Genomic DNA, 23,538 nt, shown 5'->3' on the forward strand with positions numbered 1-23,538 from the left:
TCAACACTATCATCAAATCAGCACAACAGTAGTGAATAGTACAGTAGTGGACAGTTTGTAAAAACAATAATGCTTGTCATAGTTTGGCTCAGTGGACACATACACCATATAAAATAAAGAAACAGTGACCAGACAACTACATAGTAGAAAATGTATTTCGCCTTACTTTTGATGATTATAACAGGAGACGACGGGGCTTAGACTTGAACACTGAAATTGCCATGTTAATCTTGGACTAAATCGGCCACCGTAGGAGTAAAAACAAAATCAGAATTGAGAGGAACAGAAACTGTTATTCACTGGATGGTCATATAGCTTTTCACTGCTAGATGGGGGAAAATATCACACAGTGGAGCTTTAACGCAATTTCAACATTGGGAAACGCACACTGGAGCTGCTTTTCTTTGAGGATAAGCATTCAATTTCGAGGCGAGAGCTCATTAGTCAGGGAGCAAAACGCAATAAACTGAATGTAACAAAGTTTGTATATGGGAAGGAAGGAGGCGGGAACCGGCGAACGTTCAAAGCTTTAATTCAAAATAAATAAACAAAACGAAAGTAAAACCGCGGGCAGCCCCTCACGGACGACTGCCCACACAAACATAATAAAACTTAAACAAAAATCAACATAAAATTCCAGGCCTGGTCCTTTCTCGTCTTCCGCTGCCTTGGCTCCTCCTTTTATGCTCCCGTCACTCGGCCGCGAGACGAGACCGGTGCGTCACGCAGCTGGCACTCATTACCACTCGTCACCGGCCCGCTCTCGCGGTCCCTCGTCCCGCTGCTTGCCACACCACATACCCCCATCATTCACATACCCCCTCGCAGGCCGGGGGGCACTCCCGAGACTGCGCTATACTCCCCCCCCCCCCCTCCCGGGGGGGAATCACGGCGGCCGCGGCACAGCTCGATCCTCCTCCGCCCCCTGGCGGCCGGCTGTGACCCCTTTTTCTGAGGGACCCGGCAGCGAGCCCCGCGCTCCCTGCTCCTCCCCTATCAGGCGGATGGCAGCAGGCTCCGGCCCACGGCAAACGCGGCGACTCCTCCGCTCCCTCTCGGACGGCAGCCACCCCACCTCGACCCCAGGGCACGGCAGCGAGGTCTCTGTCCCACCTTTCTCGCTCCAGCACCATCGCCTCGGGCAGCCCTCGCGGTCCTCATTCATCCCCGCCGCCCGACCTCCTCAGCACCGCAATCTCCCTCAGCAGCGAGGGCTCTTCGACAGCATGTAAATAAATAAACAAAACGGAAGTAAAACCGCGGGCAGCCCCTCACGGACGACTGCCCGCAAATACCCACAAAATAAAACGTGGGCAGCCCCTCACAAACGACTGCCCACACAAACATAATAAAACTTAAACAAAACTCAACATAAAACCCAGGCCTGGTCCTCTCTCGTCTTCCGCTGTCTTGGCTCCTCCTTTTATGCTCCCGTCATAGAGAGTTCTGATGAAAGTTTCAGCCGTTTCACCAGGGCGCTGTACTCTTTGATAGAAACAGGCTCGCTCGTGAATCACATTCCGTTTAGGAAAGAAATACTCGTCGTATTTTCTTAACACAAAGTTGAATTTCTTCTGGTCATCCTCCTCATTAAAGGTGAATGACTTAAATATGTGTTCTGACCTGAACTTCCCCCTCTTCTTCATCCAATTTTGTAGCGCTCCGAAAACGCTTAAAACGTTGCTTCCAGTCAGCTCACTCATTTGGACGATCAAATGGAAAACAATCTGGGGGATTGAATTTAGCCATCCTTCCGAGGCTGTGTGGTCGTCAAGCACTTCTGACACCATATAATAACTTACTGAACACACGTGTCTGAACAGAACACCAGGGTTACTTTATTCTCTTGTTGGGAACATGAACACACTCAACATCCAGCATCATGCTCTAAAACGTCATCACAACGTAATCACGTTCTCTTAAAGGCATACACCCATTACAATATATATATACACACACACACACACACACACACACACACACACACACACACACACACACACACTTTATAATAAGAATATCACTATTATAATAAAATAATTTGTATTTCCAAAAAAATAAACAAATAAAACATGCAAACTAAGTTTATTATAACTTCAAAAACGCAATTTACTAGGATTTCCCCCCCTACATTGCACTGTGCCTACTTCAGAGATCACGTTTCCCATCTAATTTTGGCTAGCATCAAATGCCTTACCTCTTTAGAAAGCTGAGACCCTGTAGTTCCTCGTCTAACTTTGGCTCAAACAATTCAAAGCGTGCGCCAATCTGAAGAGGTAGCACTCCAAGTTCACCAGCAGGGGGAGGCGTGCGCTGCAGTACAAGAGATAGCTCAAGAGAAAACAGCACATAGATGGCAACATAAATGGAAACCTAAACGGAAAAATGATAAAGAGCAAGGAGAACCAAAATGTGGAAGGTGTGGGAAAATCAAACACAGACAACAGGAAAGATGCCCTGATGAAATTGTCTCAGACAATGGTCGTCAGTTTGTGAGTTCTGAGTTTCAAGAATTTGCAAAAGAATTTGACTTTCTGCACATCACATCTAGTCCACACCACACTCAAGGAAATGGACATGCAGAGAGAGGAGTGCAGATTGCTAAGAACATTTTAAAACAGAAAGATCCACTTCTGGCTCTGATGAGCTACAGGGCAACACCTTGCATCACTACTGGCGTAAGCCCAGCTGAACTCCTTATGGGCAGAAAGATTAAAACGACACTTCCAATGCTTGATACAAATCTTCAGCCGGAATGGCCAAACTTGGACGATGTACGGAGAAAAGATTCCATGGAAAAGCAAAAGCAAGCCTTCTACTTTAATCGCCACCATGGGGCTAGACCCTTACCATCATTGAGGTCTGGTGATGCCGTACTCACAAAGTTAGACCATCAAAAGACCCGGGGAACAGCTGCTGTGGTCACAGGCGAGAGCACGACTCCTCGATCTTTTATTATTGAGACACATCAAGGGGCAACTCTGCAATCGCCGTCATTTGCACTTCATCCCTAAATCCGCTAGCCTAGAAATCTAGACGCACCCTAGCGGCAGCAAATTTAATTTGCCCGCAAGTGTCGTCTAGCAACTCTCAATACCCTTCTGAGCTGTGTTCCTCACAATCTGGACGGGCCAATCACGTCGTGTATAGAGTCAGCGGGCGGGGCCATAATGACGACGGCCGAGTTGCGTTTGCGAGCTTCTAGTAAACAGAAACTGGCGAACGGCGGCGGTCTTACGAATCAGCTTTGACCGCGACTCTGAAAGACTTGGAGTTAAGCTTTTCTCTGAGAAAAGAACAAAGAACGGCACTGAAGCCATTCTTAAAAAGGGAAGATGTCTTCGTAGTTTAGCCGACCGGATACGGCGAATGTTTAATCAGTCAGCGAGCTCCGCTTCACCTTCGTTGCTCTGGTTGGTGTAGCGCTATCCTATCACGTGCAGAGGGAGTTTGAAAGACAACCGTTTATCCGCCCCTCGGATTGAGCCGTCAATGGTGAGTTTCCAGACCAAACATCTTGATGTGGGTCTGGCTTGTCAGGCTATAAATCCGCTGGATTAAGTCAGTCTCGGGTTCAAAAAGAACAATCACATGAGCAGCAGCCTGAGTCTACATTGAATACTGGGACAACTTTGTCTCAGCCTCCAAAGACACAAACAGGACTGGTGATGACTAGATCTGGTAGAACAAGTAAACCAGTGGACAGATTAGATTTGTGAGGAAAAAAAGGATGTGGGAAGAAAGAAAGAAAGAAAGAAAGAAAGAAAGAAAGAAAGAAAGAAAGAAAGAAAGAAAGAAAGAAAGAAAGAAAGAAAGAAAGAAAGTAAAGTTCCCTTCTTTCTTTCTTTCTTTCTTTCTGTTTTATGTGTGTTTAATATAGATTGAAACAACGTAATTCAATGTGTTTGGACTTGGCAGTGAGTAAATTAATAAAGTTTTTAGACACAATAAAGTTAAAAAAATCACAAGCAGGTTAGAACTAGTGTGTTTTATTTCATAGATCAAAGCGTGTAAATATTTAGAGGCTTTGTTAACCACAGACAGGGCTGGACTGGGGCTCAAATTCGGCTCCGGCATACCCAGCACATCCGGCCCATGAGTTCCCCGTGAATGTTTCTGCTGCGGTTGGGGCCTTAAATTGGCGTATATAAATAAAACTAGGACAAGGACAAATAATGATAGATATTATCGAATTTGCTGCAAATGCAGATAAACTTAATATTGCTTTTTTGGTCAGACAGAAATGCCCTTAGCAGTAAAGCACTGATGATTTAGAGCTAGGATGCTGTAAAGTACATTTACTGCTTTTAAATGCTGTCATCATTTACTCTCGTGTCATTCCAAACCTGCATGCCTTCTGGGAAACACAAAAGAAGATGTTTTGAAGAATGTTGGCAACCAACCCATTTTGGTTAGGCTACCATTTGAATATTGTATGAACAAAAAAACAGACTCAAATTATTTTATTTTATGCTACACAGAAATAAATTCATTTAGGTTTGGAATGACATTAGGGCGAGTAAATCATCACATTTTGGGGTTGAACAATCATATTTTTCAAGAGTTAACACATCATTTAAGTAAGACACAGATATCTATCTTTCATGAGGCTATTACATTTCATTAAATCTATTAAAAAAAGTTAATAAAACTTTTAAAGAGGAAAAAAAAAGCTTTGTCCTTTATTTATGGGATCTAGACTTAAAGCTGATTTATAGACTAGTTTAACTGTAGACCAGTTTCATTTAACTGTAAGATCATGGCAGTCACCGGGTAAAAAACATACTGTACAAACCTTGCTCATCATTATATGGCTATATTGTTTCCAAAACTATATAAAACATATATAATAAACTTATTTGCAAATAAAAAAAATGTAAACACCTGTAGAAAATACGAAAACAGCCTCTATAAAAGTGATTTATATTCTGCAATATTAATTGATGTAATATAGCAACATTTTTAATAAATGTTTCTTCCTAAACACCATATTTCTTCGCTGTTAGCTGCAGAGTAAGTTGTGGTTGTGCTGAAGTGAAGCGTTTGTGTGTATTGCCGTTTTCCACTTTCCCTCGTCATGAATAGGCTACGTGCTCGCGGCTGTTTTCAGCTGATTCACCGCAGAACTGTAACGTTTCCATATCACACGATTGAATAAAACTAAATAAGTCAAAGTGCCGTTCATAGAGCAGTATTTAAACGCAGCGTACGTTCGTCAGCGGCTGTGCTGTGCGGATATTCGCCTTTTGCAGTTCCATGTGCTCAAATAATAAATCAATAAATAGAAAAAAGCGCCTAATATGGAGGGGAGGTCTCTCTCGCTTCGGCTTGTCAATTCAGAAGACAAACCAATGGGCCGCTGTCGCTGCATGTTGTCAGTGGTAAAAATTATTATTATTTTTTTTAAATTTTAAACACTATACCGGCCCCAAAAGTGCGTCGGCCCACCGGGGGTATGCCAGATTACCAGTCCAGCCCTGGCCACAGACCTTATTTCAGGCGATTTAGCAAAAACCCATTCAAAAAACCCGTAGACTTTAGAGCGAGGGAACCGGAAGTGCTAAAATGCGAACTCACTTCCGCGTTTTGGCCTACAATGTGACGTCATGACTTCGGCACTCTATACTCCCGGCTCGTTAACATGACGCAATCGGTCACATGACACACGAGAGCCAATGGCATTTTACAATCAAAGCTGACGTAATGACGCGATTGGTCCCGAGACACACGACAGCCAATGCTGTCAAAGCTGACGTGACGTTTCTTCCGGAAGTTCCGGCGGCAAATTTTGAATTGTGTTAATCATTAATCATCGGCCGGTGGATGGACTCGACGCTGCTGATCGCTTCTGCGGATTTACTTCACACACACCAATCGTTTGGCCTCGGGACACTTGGAATATTTGTACTTTTTGAATAAATTGTTCCTGCAGTCGTATCTGCCTGTTTTTTTATTTATATAAAACACAAACGGGTAGGTTTAGGGAAGGGATTGGTTGTGACGAATTGGAGTTAAATGCTTACAGTAATTAGATCAATTACATATTTACACATTTCTATTGCAACAGGTGAGGAATAGCAGAATTTAATTTTTTAATTAATGTGTATTAATTTGACAACTAGTAATTTATCATTCTTTAAAAAAAATTGCTTTAGCATAAATGCATTTTGTGGGTTTTAACAGATCAGCTTAAAAATGTAATGATGCATCAATAAATTATATATTCATTATCTACTAATGGTTTGATCATCATTTGTTCATAACTTGAGATAATGGTACACTGACATTTCAGTGATTAATAATATATTAACTAGTAACTTAACCATTTACTAAAGATCTGTTTGATTATTTTATTATATGCTATTTTTTAAAGATAACTTACCACAGATTTGCAGATTGTTAGCATATTATACTTAATCATTTATGAATGTATAGTTATGATTTGAAAATGATTAGTTTATCATTATCTAATAACTTATAAATAATTTATAACTGAATCTAAAAAAATACAAAAAAGTAACATTTATGAAATGCATTGTCATGTTTTGTAAATCATTAGTTCATCATTAACTAATTAATTATAAATTACTTAAAACTGAATCTACTAAATATATGTAAAATAATTAACAAATCACTCATTAATCATTAATGAACACATAGTCATGTTTCATAAATCATTAGTTAATTATTTACTAATCACTTGTAAATGACTTGTTACGAAATTTACAAAACATTTATAAAATGTTAGCATATCACTTGATAATCATTTATGAATGTTTTGTAAATGATAATTTCATCATTAACTAACCACTTATAAATGACTTACAACTGAACGTTATTATAAAGTGTTACCTGATCTTTTAGTCTTTTAGATCTTTAGTTTAAACAAGGAACTCAAAATGCCTGAATCTCCTTGATCTTCTTCTGGAGTTGAGCACACAGGGATTGTTCATCTTCTCTCTTGCTGAGCAGCTGGCTTGTTTCAAAGTCTTTCCTGCGGGGGTTCAAGTAGTTGCAAAAAAAAAAAAAAAAAAAGTCTCCAATTGAAATTTTCTAGAGATTGATCACATTGATGCAATTTAATTCACAGAAATTCAATTTGGCCGCCTGAAAAATGTAGATGTGATCAGAAAATTTTCAATTGGAGACTTTTGTGTAATTTACAGTGAAAAAACGTAAACTGATATTCCCAGAATTCCCTCCGTGACACTTGACATTTGATATATTTTCATTGAAATAACTGTTTCTTTTTGTTTTCTAACCAGTTACAGACATTAGGGTTTTATGTTAAATTTAATGTTGTTAATGATTATTTTATTTGTAAAATGTCATGTGTGTTACCGTGATGATGTTTAGTGTTTGTGTGAATGACACCTTCTATTCATTAATGTTGTCCTCAAAGCTTTGATTTGTCATGTGACTCTCATCTCCACTGTGATTGGCTGTTAGTGTATATCAAAGGTACATCACAGATATTAGCATTTCAATAGGTTGGTAATTTAACATTATTTCAGTCAATGAAATACAGTTATTTACTGTAAATTTAACTTAAATCTGTAAAACCTAAAATGTTGCTACCGTATACGGTGAAGTTCTGGCGACCACAGCTGCCGTTTGTTTTACCGTAAATGTTATGGGGATTTTTTTACAGTGAACTCTTAGGTCGGCCTCTTGTATTAAGCCGTTGATTCAGGGAACAGTGATTATTTAACACACACTCCACTCCAAACGCCGTCTTCATTTCAAAAATACATTTAGTTTATTAAACACAGCCAAGCATTTCTAAATTCAGTTCATATTTCAAGAAATTAAAATCCAAGCCAAAATAACAAAGTGCTCAAAAAACTGTACTCACCCTGCCCCAGATTATTTTTATGCTTTTCTCTTTCTTTTTCTTTTTCTTTTTATTTTATGAAAGTTGTAGTTTACGGACCCATGCTTGAGACGGTCACACCACAGGACAATTCTGAGATTGGGCTCAAAAATGTAAAGAATCAAAAGACAAAGCAGTTTTTATAACAACAGGTCCATAAGACAAATAAATGTTTAACGATTTACTGCATTTTAAATTATGACAATACTAATTATATTAATTTGTATCACATCACATCAATAACCCATTGATCTGGAAGCAGAATCAGATTTAACTGTGATTTTCTGCTGTAATAATCAGTTTAACTGGTAAGATCCTCAGAGGAGAAGTTGTGCAGAGATTATATAAGAATGGAAAGACAGTCTCAGTGAAGGACGTCCTGAATGTGAGTAAATGTGTGTTAGTTACAGGATCAGAGAATGACACTGTTCCTCTGTCATAGTCCAGCTGAACTCTCACATGCTGAAGCTTCACTTTAACAGGAAAGACAGTTTCAGGTTGATCTGGGGATTGAGAGAAGTATTCGCTGTCCATGTACCCCACAAACCAGACAGAGTTAATGAAATCCACTCCCTTCCGCTGGTTTGATGCTGTGGTTATTCCAAGAATCCAGACTGTATTGTCACCGACCTCCACATCCCAGCAGTGTGTTCCTGAGTTAAAGCCCTCAGATCCCAGGACACATTCATACCAGTCAAACCTCTCTGGATTATCAGGAAGTGTTTTATCTCCATCACTGAACGACACACTGGTCAGATCAGACGAGAGTGTGAGATGAGGATGTGCTGTGTTTGGATCAAGAGTCAACGGAGCTGCAAAGAGAAGAACATCAGATTACAGGATGAAATATGATCAGAAATGTAAATATAAAACACATATAAAGACTTTCTATAAATCCTGCTATCATGACAATGGTCTGTCAGTTTCTGTCAGAATGGATCGAGGCTTCAGGTTTAATATCATATTCAATAAACACTATTGTATCCTAACACATGTTGGGTATAACGGGGCTAAAGGCTCTTTGATTTTATTTTCCTCTAAACCATTAGATGGCACAAAAACTTGCCTCAGCACTTTCCAAAACATGCGCTTTTCGAGACGCTCGTGGAGATTCGTCTGATCTTTGAGGCGATCTCAGGCAGCAGCGCAAAGTTGATCCTGCGCTCATTTGATCTAATATTTGATGTTTTAAAAAGATTTAAGTAGCAAATACAAGGCGCTATAATTATTATAATTTAATATTATTATTATTGTTAATGTTGTCAGTTTTGTTCAAGGTAATTAAAGCAACAGTTTTTCAGTAATGGTGGAATATGTAAAAGTAAGGTATTTGGGGTAAAGGCACCATATTTAACATGATAATAAACAGCTGCTGACTTTTCCATTTGTTGACATGACGGTTAGATTCAGATGATAATTTTCATATATAAAGCTGTGTGTCCACCTGAGAGATAATCACCATATTTATAATGAAACCATCATATTTAAAAACCATCATATTATAATAAAATATAAGTTATTGTTATTACTGTAAATATATATTAAATTATTATGGGATAATAATTACTGTGCCTTTTGGCCCATGTGTGGCCCTCGTCACCTCATACATTTTAAATATTTTATAATAAAGTAAACCACTTTTATGATTTATTTTCACACAAAATCTTTTGCTCCATTAATGTTCAATACAAACCTGTATATTTTTCTGTATATCATACACTATAGGAAAGAGATCATAAATCCTGCTATCATGACAATGGTCTGTCAGTTTCTGTCAGAATGGATCGAGGCTTCAGGTTTAATATCATATTCAATAAACACTATTGTATCCTAATACATAAGCAGAGACCATGAGGAACAGACTTCTGTAGTCATTATGAGTTCACTGTATGATCTGATGATCTTCTGAAATACAGTTCAGATTCACTCAGAAACTCGAGTGATTATTAAATATATTTCTATCAGATGTTAATGTTGTGTGTGTTTCTATCTGAAGGATGTTTTGCGCTGGTGTCAGATCTGCTGAGACTCACTGTGTTGGACAGTTTCCAGCATCTTCTTCCAGACTCTGGACCGCAGGTTACCCAGATAACGGGACACATCAATCAAAGCTCCAGAACTCATCCGTGGATCCGGCTGTGGGATCTGAACTCTGGAGGAACATTCAGGAGTCAGAACTGCAGTGAATTTGAGTTCAGATCCACTGAGAGAAGAGATACGAGCAGCTCACTCACCTTTCCATTGAGGCGTTAAAGTTCTGGAAAATATGGAGTTTGAAAACATGTTAATATCTTATCAAACACTCTCATTGTCAGTGAGTCTCAAGTTGTTTTATATTCAAAGAATGAAGCCAGATTGATTGGTCACCTTTAGAAACGAGACGTCATTGGCTTTCATCATCTCCTCCATGTCTCTGATTGTGTGTGAAAGAGCTGAGATGTGTGTGTTCATCTCCTCCAGCTTCTTCTTCATCCTCTGCTTCTTCTGCTCCTCTTCCTCCCTCAGTGCAGTGATTGTAGCTTCTTCTTCGTCTCTGAGAAACTGATGAAGCTTCTCAAACTCTTCTTTAATCTGACGCTCTGTGTGCTCAGCTTGAGACTGAAATCACATCACATTCACTTCAGTCAGCTCTGTGTGAACACACACTCCACTAATGTCAATAATAAACTGTGTGTGAATGTTGAGTGTTTAACTCTTTACACATCCTCACCTCGATGTGTTGGATTGTTTTATCACACTTTCCTTTCATTTCTTCTCCATGTTTGAGCTTGTTTTGTAAGGACGTCAGCGCTGTATTAAATTTCTCCTACAGGTTAAGATGAAAATCTGTGAAACTGATGAAGCTTTAAGAGGTTTAAACATTGTGTGTCTGGATGTTTTTATTGTTATATTAATATTTTTATGCTGAATGTGTTAATCTCAGAAGCATTTGTGCCTGAAAATGGCAGGACATATATCTTTAAATGATTTAACTGCAAATGATGAACATCAAGAAATCACCAAACAAATGTGTTTTTTTGCAATGGCCAATTCTTAATTATTATATCCATGCAGATGAAAATGTGTGGTTGTACAAATGCAAATACAGGAAGTGAAAGTACACTATATTGCCATAAGTTTAGGGATGTCTGCCTTTACATGCACATGAACTTTAATGCCATCCCATTGTTAATCCGTAGGGTTTAATATGGAGTCGGCCCACCCTCTCTAACAGCTTCAGCTCTTCTGGGAAGGCTTTCCTCGAGGTTTAGGAGTGTGTTTATGGGGATTTTTGCCCATTCTTCTAGAAGCTCATTTGTGAGGTCAGGCACTGATGTTGGACGAGAAGGCCTGGCTCTCAGTCTCCGCTCTAATTCATCCCAAAGCTGTTCTATCGGGTTGAGCTCAGGACTCTGTGCAGGCCAGTCAAGTTCCTCCACACCAAACTCCTCATCCATGTCTTTATGGGCCGACGCTTTGAGCACTGGAGCGCAGTCATGCTGGGACAGGAAGGGGCCGTCCCCAAACTTCCCACAAAGTTGGGAGCATAAAATTGTCAAAAATGTCTTGGTATGCTGAAGCATTAAGAGTTCCTTTCACTGGAACTAAGGGGCCAAGCCCAACCCCTGAAAAACAACCCCACACCATAATCCCCCTCCACCAAACTTTACACTTATCATAATGCAGTCAGGCAAGTCCTGTTCTCCTGGCGACCACCAAACCCAGACTCGTCCATGTGATTGTCAGACTGAAGCGTGATTGGTCGCTCAGAGAACACGTCTCACTGCTCTAGAGTCCAGTGGCGGCTGCTTTACTCCACTGCATCCCACGCTTTGCATTGCTCTTGGTGATGTAAGGCTTGGATGAGCTGCTCGGCCATGGAAACCCATTTCATGAAGCTCTCTACGCTGTTCTTGAGCTCATCTGAAGGACACAGAAGTTTGGAGGTCTGGAGCTGTTGACTCTTCATAAAGTTGGTGACTTCTACAGACTGTGACCTTCAGCATGTGCTGACCCCGCTCTGGGATTTTCATGGCTGAGTTGCTGTTGTTCCCAATCACTTCCACTGTGTTATAATCCCACTAACAGTTGAGCGTGGAATATTTAGTAGTGAGGAAATGTCAGGAATGGACTTATTGCACAGGTGTTAGCCTATCACGGCCCCACGCTTGAGTTCACTGAGCTCCTGAGAGCGACCCATTCTTACACTAATGTGTGTAGAAGCGTCTGCAGGCCTAGTGCTTGATTTCATAACCCATGACATAGCTATTTTTTCCAAAAATGTTTTGTACCAATGCTGTTACATTCAAGATTTGAACATTAGAGCATTCAAAGCTTAGTGGATAATTTTATATCAGTAGTAAGTCGTGGAGATTTAGTCTGAGCAAAAGTAAATAGGCTACTATTCTATTCTATACAAAAATATTACTGTGTGTTTTTCACTGTATTTAGCATGAAATTAGAGATATTTGTCTTACCTTGTAAGATGAAACCACTTCACTGATGGGTCTGAATGTGTGTTCGGTGTGTTTCTCTGAGTCTCTGCACACGACACACACAGGCTGTTTGTCCTCCAGACAGAAGAGTTTGAGTTTCTCACTGTGTAAACTGCAGATCTCCTCAGACTCTGATGAACGCCTCTCATTTCTCTCCTTTATCAATGATTCACACAACTTTTTAAACTCTAGATTAACTGGAGGATCTTCTTTTGAGGATCTTCTCCTGCAGACGGGACACTCCTGAGTTCCCTGAGTTTTCCAGAACTGTTGCAGACACTCTTTACAAATACTGTGACTACAGGACAGAAAAACCGGAACCTTGAAGATTTCAAGGCAAACAGGACAAGTAGGATCTTCAGCAGATTTTGAATCCATTTCCTCGTCTTGTAAAAGATCCAGTAATCTACAATTATCTTTCACTTTCTAAAATTTGAAAAGTAAATAACGATTACAATAAAAATCTAATTTAGAAATACACAAAAATCCTAATGCAAATCGTCGTCCTCTCTTCTTCACAACACCGACTCGTTTTAGCTTTCAGTCAAAATGAAAGATAGAAATAAAAAGATTAGTCACTTCCTGATAATGGTTTTATTAGAGGGTGGAATCTCTGGCGAACTTTTGGACCTTCTGGGGCCGGTTACATAAACCACTAAAACTAATCACAAGCTAGTCATCTTTTCTTTCTTTAAGACTGTTCATAACACTAAGTAAATCATATAAAAATGTACATTGGCATAATTTGATAGTCTTATAGTATGAGACATTAGCAGTTCATCAAAGGACTGTCTCATCCTCCAGCTGTAGTGCTCATGATCTCCACTAGGGGGCTCTCCTCCAGACTCTTGTGCTGTCTTATCATGGACTACATTACCCATAAACCCCTGCCTGGACTCATTATGCTTGATTATATTCAGCTGTCTCATTACCTTGTTAAATCTGCCTATGATTTCAACATTTCTATTTCACATTTAAAACGCATATTGAGAAAATTATTGATAAACGTAGGAAAGTACAACATTTTATGCAATGTTTGGTGGGTAAGGATTGGGGGCCTGAGAGGATGGCAATGAGAAGTATGTATAATGGACTAATACGTTCAGCACTTGATTATGGATGTATAATATATCAATCTGCTTCTGTGAGCGTGCTGAAGGAATTGGACAGGATTCAACATAAGGCATTAAGGTTATTAACAGGGGCTATCAGGTCGACTCCTACTGCAGCATGGCAGATTGAAACGGGAAATGCCCTGAGATCTTAGGAGAATGCAATTATTCTCAAATATTAAATTATTGGGTCAGTATACAAGGACATGATACAGATCATCCAGTAAAAGATCGTTTAAATCCATGGTGGGAAAAAGAAAAGTTTGAAAACAAGACTTTTGGATGGATGAAGTGATGAAAGAAATGGAAACCCTTGTGAAAAAAAAAGTGCACTTTAGTGTACTTTTATAAAGTGTACTTATTACACAGATAATATACTTATACTAAATACACTTAATTGTGCAATTAAATGCAATGTTTTCGGTGTACTTAACACACATTATATGTAATTGATTTCAAATTTATCACATATTAAGTTGAAATAAAATACAATAAGTTGCAATTAAGAGTGATTTTTTGGAACAACTTAAGTGGTACTTAAATACAACTTTATATGTACTTTCATAATCGCTTCTAGTGTATTAAAATTGTAATTAAAGTGCACTGCTCAATGTACTGACATCCATTCTACTTAAAAACAAGCAATTAATATGAACTAAAATATACCTTAACGTAATTTACATGTACACTCTAATATAATGAAATACATTCATAATTACATTTTTCAAATAATACAGCTGCAATTTCGTATAATAAACACATCCAAATTTAAATCCTCTACATTTATTGACAAAACAATCTGTAAAACAAATATACAAAAAAACCTTTTTTTTGATGCCCAAGAAAAACCCAAAAAACTACTTACACAAACACAAATTCATTTAGAAAGAGTCTGGAGGACAATGAGGATTATATGCAATTATATGTAATTATATGCATTATTATATATCTCCCCCATTCAAAGGTACCTAAATCTACCCGTCACAGAAAAGTACCTCACACAACAGATGAATAAATACAAACAAATGGAAAGAAAAGAATCGTTTCATGTACAACACTAAGGGTAACGTTTAATTAGTTAACTACTTAATTTAACATGAACTTAGAATTAATAATAATATAAACATTTATTTATCTTAGTTAATGTTAATTTTAACATTTACTAATTAGGGGTGTAACGGCACATGTATTCATACCGAACCGGTTCGGTAAAGGACTTCCGGTACAGTGCACGTGTGTACCGAGCGGTACGAATGCAATCTTTAACAGTTAACAGACGGCTTGTTTAATGAGTGGAACACACTTCAATACAAGTTTCCATAAGAACATATGTATTCTGTCAATTTTATCATTAAATTCAAGTGATGCCATATTGATGCTCTTTAAAGGGTCATGAACCCCCCCTGCTGCAGCGGTGTTTTTTCACACCTTCGATTTGAAAAAGCTTGTTAAAAGGGGAGTGGTCGACTGTGAAAAGGTGGGATGGTATTGTGTGGAAAGAGGGAATGGTTTGCATAAATAGGGGAGTGTCAGTAGGTGCATTAAGATTAGAGATACCAAGAGCAGCAGTTACAGCGGTTCTGAGACATGTTCTTGGTTCACGATGGCATTACCACAGTGAGATTAAATGAGGGATGAGTACAGCGAATGAGAGAGCTATGAGTGGCGTGCAGCAGAGATCGCAAATCATTCAGCTCTTCAAACCAGCATAATTCAGTGAGAAATTAAAATAAAGGTTATTCTGCATGACGAAATATTTTGCAAACGTGATAAAACTATATTTGTCCAAATATGCACGCTGTTTGGCAAGATGAACAACGCGCCGACGTGATAAGAGAACGTGAACCACCCATGCGATGTGACAGAGATGTGTAATTCTAGATCGGGGGAAAAGCGAAGGGGTTTGAGGCTAGTCTCGACCGTGCATCTGAAGCAGAGCGACGCGCGCTGGGTTGCCGTGACGATCCGCGCTGTCTATCACTCGGCAGCTAAATCTATATCTGCCCAAATATGCAGCACACTGTTTCACTAAGAGCCCGAACACATGCGGTTTAGTGCATGGCTGTGACCACAAATAAAACGGAGAGGACGTGGCTTTTGTTCATTAGCCTACAGATTACAGATTGGTTATTTTGCACTTCTGACATAGATAGTCCACGCTTGGAGGTTCGGCGTGCGATTGCTCAAGTTAATTTTACTTTACCGAGCCTTTGTAGCAAAGGCTTCCACAGACGGCGCCGGTTACAGCTCGCTCGGCGCCCTTTACGTTATTTCGTATCAGCACAACGCCTAGCTTTCCTCCGTGACTTTTCCGCACGCTGCTTCCAAAACTTCCCCACCATGTCTCTACAATAAAGATGGAAGACGAGCCTGACAGAAGTGACTGTCTCATGCATATTAACTAAATTATCTTGTATGCATACTACAGCGCAGGGATTGGACTGAATGAGCTTTATGTCATGAATATATACCGAGAATCGCTCGGAGCGGTCGACGTCAGCATGTGCCCAGCAGCCCATACTTGGGCAGAAAAGGCCGCGCCGACGTCAGCATTTGTGACGTTGCTCCGACTAAGCTTTTCAAACCGGAAGACAGAAATCGCTCTGAAAAATGCAAAAATAACTATTTTCACATATGCATACCATTAATGAGTACCCTTAGTGTTTTCAATGATGTGCAGCCTATACATATCTGTTTACATCTCAAAAAAAGTGTTTTGGGGTTTCATGACCCTTTAATGTGACATGACAGATCACCGTAAAGACACATCAGTTCAAGCAGCACCGCGGCACGAGTGAATGTGATCACCTTGTCATAGTCAAAGAATAAACATGAATTAACATCAGAAGGTATGTTAAGGATACATTACAACTTACTAAAACGTATCACATTGTGTAATCGTTCAGTGTTTCAACAGCAGAAAGACGTCGATAAAACACGAGAGAGATGAACTCTTTCACTAAATGTATGCATTATATTAGCCTATATATTCATCATATTCTACTTAACCTGAAAACCTGAAAAAAATCTAACCTATAATTAGATTTATAAGTTAATGCAAAAACGGTCTTATGAGAAGTTTACACGTTTGCATACAATGCGAGTGCAAGTAAGGCCTCCCTATATAGTCTACACTATACAGCATTCTTTGTCGTTTGATTAAACAGAAACAACAAGGCAATTATATATTACATTCTGAATCAAATTATAATCTTTGTGTGCCCTTTGTTAGAGTTAAGCTTGGTGAAACATCCTTCAAATATGTCGCAGCCTCAGATTGGAATTTGCTCCAGACTGAGTTGAAGCTAAAAGATCTGGTGACATTTAGTCATTTTAAAATTTTACTACATCATTTTGAGAGTAAATTAATGGTGTGTAATTGTTTTTGACTGGTTGTATGTTTTATGTTTTTTATGTGACTTTTTATGTATAACTGTACATGCAAACAGAGCTGCCTATCTTGGCCAGGACAGGACATTTTAATCTCAGTGAGTTTTTCTCCTGGTTAAATAAAGGTAATAATAATAATAATTAGTAGAGATATTTTTTATATTATATTTTTAATTCTTTAAGAAACCTTTAGTTTAGGACAATTACAATTTGTTCAGTAAACCAATAAAAAAAAAGAAAGCATTTTTATATTTAGTGTTCCTCCCCGAACTGTCAGCTTTGTGTACTGTTACACCCCTATTATTAATGCAATCTTAAAATCAAAAGGTGTATATGTTAATTATTTAATGCATTGTTAACTTGCATGAACAATGACTATAAATTTAATTAACTAGCTTTGAACTATAATTTATTAAGCAAGGTCAACAACTATTAATAAACACTGTAAAAAATTAAATAAAATAAATAAATAAAAAGAAATCACTGTTAGATCATGTTGGTCAATACATTAAATAACGTTAACAAATTAGATCTTATTGTAAAGTGTTACTGAACTTATAAGCTCTTAAACCTTTACTAGCACCAAAATTAGGACCAAAAGGTTTATTCTAAAATCTTGTTCCAGCATTAGTGAAAGAAAAAGAAAAAAAGAAAAAAAAACTGAAGAACTCCAAAGGCACACAGAATTGTTTGTCACCAACTCTTTTCAAGTTGTTTGGAAAGTGCTGTTTATGTCAATGTCCGAGAAGTTCTCCATCAGTAGGAAACTGGCGCACCATCTCTCCACAGTAGATGTGAATGGACATGTTCCAAAGAGGCAGGAAAGAAAAAAAAGATATACCTTGAGGAAAGAAAAAGAAAACGCAAAGAAAAAACTTGTTTATAAAACAGATCTATCCATTATTATAATTGGCTCAATTAAATTAAAACGATAGATGTACAGTTTATATTCACACAGCAGTATCTGTATGAAAAAAAGAAGAAAAAAAAGAAATAGCCATAAGAGGGATCATAAAAATGAGCATGTTGTCTCTTTTTTATCTAGTACTGCCCTGATGAAGCAGTTTATTCTGCATGGTGTGTGTAAGCTTTTGACCACACCTGCATCCCCTATGTGATGAATTACCTCAGTCGTCAGGGTAGAATGATTGGAGAGGTTCCTTCACGTATCCCACTGAGCACATCATCTTCACTGACACTGGGCTTTAAAAATAGAGAACATTTTAATAATGGCGATCACATTCCGATTTAATAAATTATTATAATGCAATCTTAGATACATGAATATGAATAATACAATCTTAGATACATAGGAAACATGATTAACGTTAATTCACCTCTCGAGTCCATAGTGCGTCTATCCTATCTGCGCTTAAACTAAATAACTGCACCGTAATAGAGAGCTACCATGTTACGGTGAAAATGTAAAATCAAGAGAGCTTATATCAAGATATACTTACTTGACTCGTTATTTGTAGCATATAATGTCTCATCTGTAATGATCCAAACGGTTCGCTCCTCTGTTGTCTGCTCTCTTCAGCTTCATTTCCTCACGCATCGCGATGACGCAATCATGGCGGACCGCGCATTTTTCAAAATCATGACGTAGTATTTTTGGCGCATGCGCATTGAAATATTAAGTATAAATATAAAATAAGATATTTCGTGCATTAAATGTTGATTATAAATGACGTATTAATTATCCATTTCTGTTCAGGTTGTTCTAACACACTGTGTAGTTGGACTGTATTTCAGTGAACTTGACTCATTCACCTAACTAAAAGTCAATCATGTTTACAGTGAGTCTGATTAAAATGAAATGTAGCCTATTTTAACTGAATTTTAATGCAAATTAATTTGGTTTAGATTTGTTCAACTTTTTCTTGCAATTAATGCAATTAAATGTGTGTTTAATCGCCATACAACAACATAATATTTAAAGTAGGTTATTCTGTACACAGATGGAAAGTAGCCTACAGTACATTAGGCAACTCCTCTCATAAAGATTGACAATGTCAAATTATGTAGAAAACTGACACTTGTAGTTGAGTTCATAGGAGCTAGTTATAACATTTCAACAGTATGTTGTACTGGAGTGTAAGCGAGTGAAATTTTGAAGAAAAATACATTAACCAATGTAAATTTGGACAACTAATAAAAAAAAAAAAAAAAAAATCATTTATTTTCCATGTGCTTTGTCATTAGTAAAATAAGTGTACTTTATGAAACAAACTCATAATTAAAATGGTTTAAGTAAATTTAGGTGTAGACATTATTGCAAGGTGCATTTTTAAAAAGCGCACTTAAGTGTGTTTATAAATATTGTCATGAAAGTGTACTTTCTTTAAGTGAAAATTAACTAGATATTATTACAAAACGCACTTATTAAAAGTGCACTAAAGTGTGTTTATAAATATTGTCATGAAAGTGTACTTTTTTAAAGTACAAATTAATTATATATTATTACAAAGTACACTTATTATAAGTGTACTAAAGTGTGTTTAGAAATATTGTCATGAAAGTGTACTTTTTAAAAATACAAATTAATTAGATATTATTACAAAGTGAATTTTAAAAAAGTGTACTTAAGTGTGTTTAGAAATATTGTCATTAAAGTGTATTCTCTTTAAGTACACTTAAGTGGCACTTAATTTTAATTATATCATATTATCTACAAGTGCAGTTTTTAAAAAATATACTTTAAATATATTAAGTGCACAAAAAATACACTTTCAATACAATTAAGCACACTTCTTTTTCACAAGGGGAGCGCACTGGCATACAGCGGAATATCTAGCGCAGCGTCACACCAGTCTGCGTCGCTCACATGCTCTGATGAAAAGGTGGTCAGTGTCCTAAGCGTGGCGGTCGAGTGCGAATGCCGTGTGATTTTCGAATCTGAAACCAGTGCATTTCATTTGAAATGTGAGTGTCACGATATCATGTGGAGTCACTGTCGCCAGTACCCCGATGTGGGTAGGGTTGCACTGAAGTGACGCCCCCTGACTCGAGCCATGATTTTCTCTAAATAGAACAAATTGATTATACATTATCAACCTACAGCATACTTTCACAAGGAAGAAAAAGGAAAAAATCTGTCTGTCCTGTCTGTCGTGCGGCTCTTTTTTTTTGCTGTGGCTGATCTAAAAAATAAGTTTTGTAGTAAAACTACTTTAAGTAGCTAAGTTACATTCAAGCTACCCTTATGAAAAAGTAGCTACACTCCTTTCAAAAAGTCGCTAGCTATATTGAAACTACTTCATTCTTCTTCTTCTTTTACAATGAGATTTTCAGGGTATCCGCGGGGTCTTGAAAAGTCTTAAAAGGTGATAAATCAATTTTGGGAAAATTAAGACCCTTATAAAGTATTAAAAAGTCTTATCACGGCTTTATAAAGTCTTAAATTTTGAAAGTATTTTGTTCAAGCTTTGTCAAAAGAGTTTGACTCCAAAAAGTATTTATGAATATATTTATTTTCATCCCCATAAGTATTAAAAAACAACGGGGCGCTCAGTCTGAGATCGGCTCGGAGCGCGCGCGCCAGGGATGGACATCAGCACCGCCACCAGCCAAATGCGGCTGATTTAGAGTTGTGGCGGGTAAACTCGCTTCACCTACCGAGCTGTTTCACCTCTTTGTAAACTTTATTCAATGCATGCGAGTGCTGCCGTATGTGCGCATATAACCAGTCGTTTTCTCCGTCGTCGCTCGGGTGAAGACGCGCTGTGAGAAGATCTGACGCTGTGCATCATCCGAGAGCGCGGGCTCGTCTCACAGCGCGCAAATATTGAGTTCTCTTTCAAGTCTTGCGCTTAAACGGACAAACTCACACAAGAAGTATGTCAACATGTCCATCTTGATGAGTATCCTAGCAGACATAGTCTGAATATGCCTTAAGTGAACTGTATAGTATGCACAGTCGAGAAAGACGAGCATATCCCTGCATCAGGTCTTAAAGGCGCAGTAGCCTTTACTGCTGCCTGAGTGATGTCCTTATATTTAGTTTGACATATTTAGTTTCACAAAATTGGGCTACGATAGAGATTTTAAGTCTACATTCGACTACAACTGTTTATTAAAGGTTTGTTTGCCGATTAGAACTTGAAGGTCTTAAAATATGTTGAGAAGGTCTTTAAAAAGTCTTAAAAAGGTATTGAAATTAACTTCAGGATTCCTGCATATACCCTGATTTTGTTACAAATACCTGAATAACTCTTAATGAAGAATGTTGTAATATTTGGGGTTCCAAGCAACATAATGCAATGTAATTATAATTTCACAGAGTATGGGGTGAATTCGGGTTTATTTGAACACTTTTTCCCAGTCATTTCAATGGAAAAACTGTCAGAATTATTGCAAAAATTCTGAAATATAGCCTATATCTCAAACTGGCCGTCAAAGTGCAAAATGGCTACAAATTTAACATCAGTGCAAGAACAAAATGTATGCAACTTAAATGAGATCCTCAGGAGTCAGGATTAGGCTAAAGATGCAGGTTACTCACAGCACATGCAGTGATGAAGCGCGAACACAACCGCTCTGAGACTCCAGTCATGAGCTGCTCGCGTGCGCATTGCTTGACTATTTATTTTCGTTACGAATTGTTTCGTTAAAAAATGGACATTTAAGTCCACATGTCATGAAACCAAAAAACTCTGCTTCTAATCACAGGTCGAGAGCTGTTATTCCAACCAACTTCGTGATGCAGTTTGCAAACGTTTGTTGGAACAATGTTTCGGGAAACACCGACTCGGTTAACGTTAATGATGGGACTTGCGACCATAGTTAGCTAGCGACGCTTTCGCGCTTCGCTCGTTGCTCGTTCTCGTCAGAACTCAAACGGACTGTAGCTTTTGGTCGCGCTACACTTATTTATTTGCACATTTATCTTGAACCCCCTCACCGAAAGCATAACTAATCGATTACGATTAGTAATCATTAATCTATCAATTAGATGATTATGATTACGAGTGGCTCATCAGGTAGATCTATAGATAAACTTATCTTTCAGGCATTTGACCGACAGGGTTGACTCTTCAGCATGAGAAATCAGGGGAAATGTTAAACTATTTTTTATCAGTTAAACAAGATTTAACTCATTTTTTAAAGTCAGTTTAACATAAGTTGAAATAGCTTAAACATCCAATTGTACTGCAAAAGTTCAAAATTTGCCTTATTTTACAATGTTGGTATGAATGCTAGTAAGCGTTATTAGCGCAATTTGGACCCTAAACTAAAGTGTGAACATTTTTCCCATAGGCTACGCTCACTGTGTGCTAACCCCCTAAAATGACAATCCTATAAACGTCCCTGATATGAACAGCCATCAGCAGGGGCACTAATGCGATCACTTATATACTGCTACGTGCTACAAAAAAACAAAAACTGTGATTGGTCCCCGGATTTCAGGAATCAAATCGCGGCAGAATGGCTAGCAGAAAACGTAAGGAGAAAGGTGGATGGGAAGAAGTTAAAGAAGAACCCAAGTACAGTGTAGTACATAGTACACCATAGTACAGTGTCTGCTGCGCACGGCTAGGGGCGAATGGCCGGATGTGGGCCTATTTGGGAGAAAGTCCAGGGCTGTTTTTTAGCCCCAGTCCGTCCCTGTCCAGCTGTGTTGTTTGGTTTAATGATGGTGATGTTCAAGCAGTCTCACGGTATAAAAACAGAACTCAACAAAATCAACAGAAAACCGTACCGATCTGAGTCTCTTTCATGCCGTAACGCTTATTCAGATCTGCTTCTCCTTCTCCCAAACGTTTACATATTAACATGTAAAAGTAGACACAAATTATTTTATACATTTCTCACGTCTGTGCTTCAAGTATTGTGAGACGGCAGAACATCCTTTTTTCTTTATTTAACAAAAAGAAAGACTTTTTCTCGTATTGTACTAAAAAATAAAATAAAAATTGTACTACGCACGGTTTAAACCAATTAACGGTAAGCTTTTAGGCGAGTAAGCTTCCGTATTATACATTGAATAACTGTGATCTAAACTTACATTTACACTAAAATACCATTAAATTTACAGTTTTGGAAGTGAAAAAGTCATTGTGTAATTTACAGTGAAAAACCGTAAACTGATATTCCCAGAATTGCCTGCAGGACACTTCACATTTGATGTATTTTCATTGAAATTACTCTTTTTTTTCTTAGTTTTTTTCTAACCAGTTATGTTCATTAGGGTTTAATGTTAAATTTAATGTTGTTAAATTAATGTTTATTGCATTTTTAAAGTGTCATGGGCCAGTGTTTAGTGTTTGTGTGAATCACACTGGGCACCTTTGATATATTAGCGTTATCCTCCTGAGCTTTGATTCGTCATGTGACTCTCATCTCCACTGTGATTGGTTGTCAGTGTATATCAAAGGTACATCACAGATATTAGCATTTCAATAGCTTGGTAATTCAACACTATTTCAGTCAATGAAATACAGTTATTTACTGTAAATTTAACTTACATCTTTAAAACCTTAAATGTTGCTAGTTTATTTCTTACGGTGAAGTTCTGGCGACCACAGCTGCCGTTTGTTTTACCGTAAATGTTATGGGGATTTTTTACAGTGAACTCTTAGGTCGACCTCTTGTATTGAGCCGTTGATTCAGGGAACAGTGATTATTTAACACACACTCCACTCCAAACGCCGTCTTCATTTCAAAAATACATTTAGTTTATTAAACA

The 23,538-nt window shown here is 38.1% G+C and overlaps 1 protein-coding gene across 1 annotated transcript; it reads right to left on the minus strand.

Annotated features, from left to right (window-relative positions):
- Positions 1 to 8,143: 8,143 nt before the first annotated feature.
- LOC137092542 (nuclear factor 7, brain-like) lies at positions 8,144 to 12,726 on the minus strand. Its single transcript, XM_067456820.1, has 6 exons — positions 12,331 to 12,726; positions 10,584 to 10,679; positions 10,241 to 10,471; positions 10,108 to 10,130; positions 9,907 to 10,025; positions 8,144 to 8,685 (listed from the first exon to the last, which is right to left on the minus strand). The coding sequence occupies exons 1-6, from the start codon at positions 12,724 to 12,726 to the stop codon at positions 8,144 to 8,146; spliced, it is 1,407 nt and encodes a 468-aa protein (XP_067312921.1).
- Positions 12,727 to 23,538: the final 10,812 nt, after the last annotated feature.

This window comes from Pseudorasbora parva, chromosome 11 (assembly GCF_024679245.1).
Source record: "Pseudorasbora parva isolate DD20220531a chromosome 11, ASM2467924v1, whole genome shotgun sequence".
Lineage (NCBI taxonomy): Eukaryota > Metazoa > Chordata > Actinopteri > Cypriniformes > Gobionidae > Pseudorasbora > Pseudorasbora parva.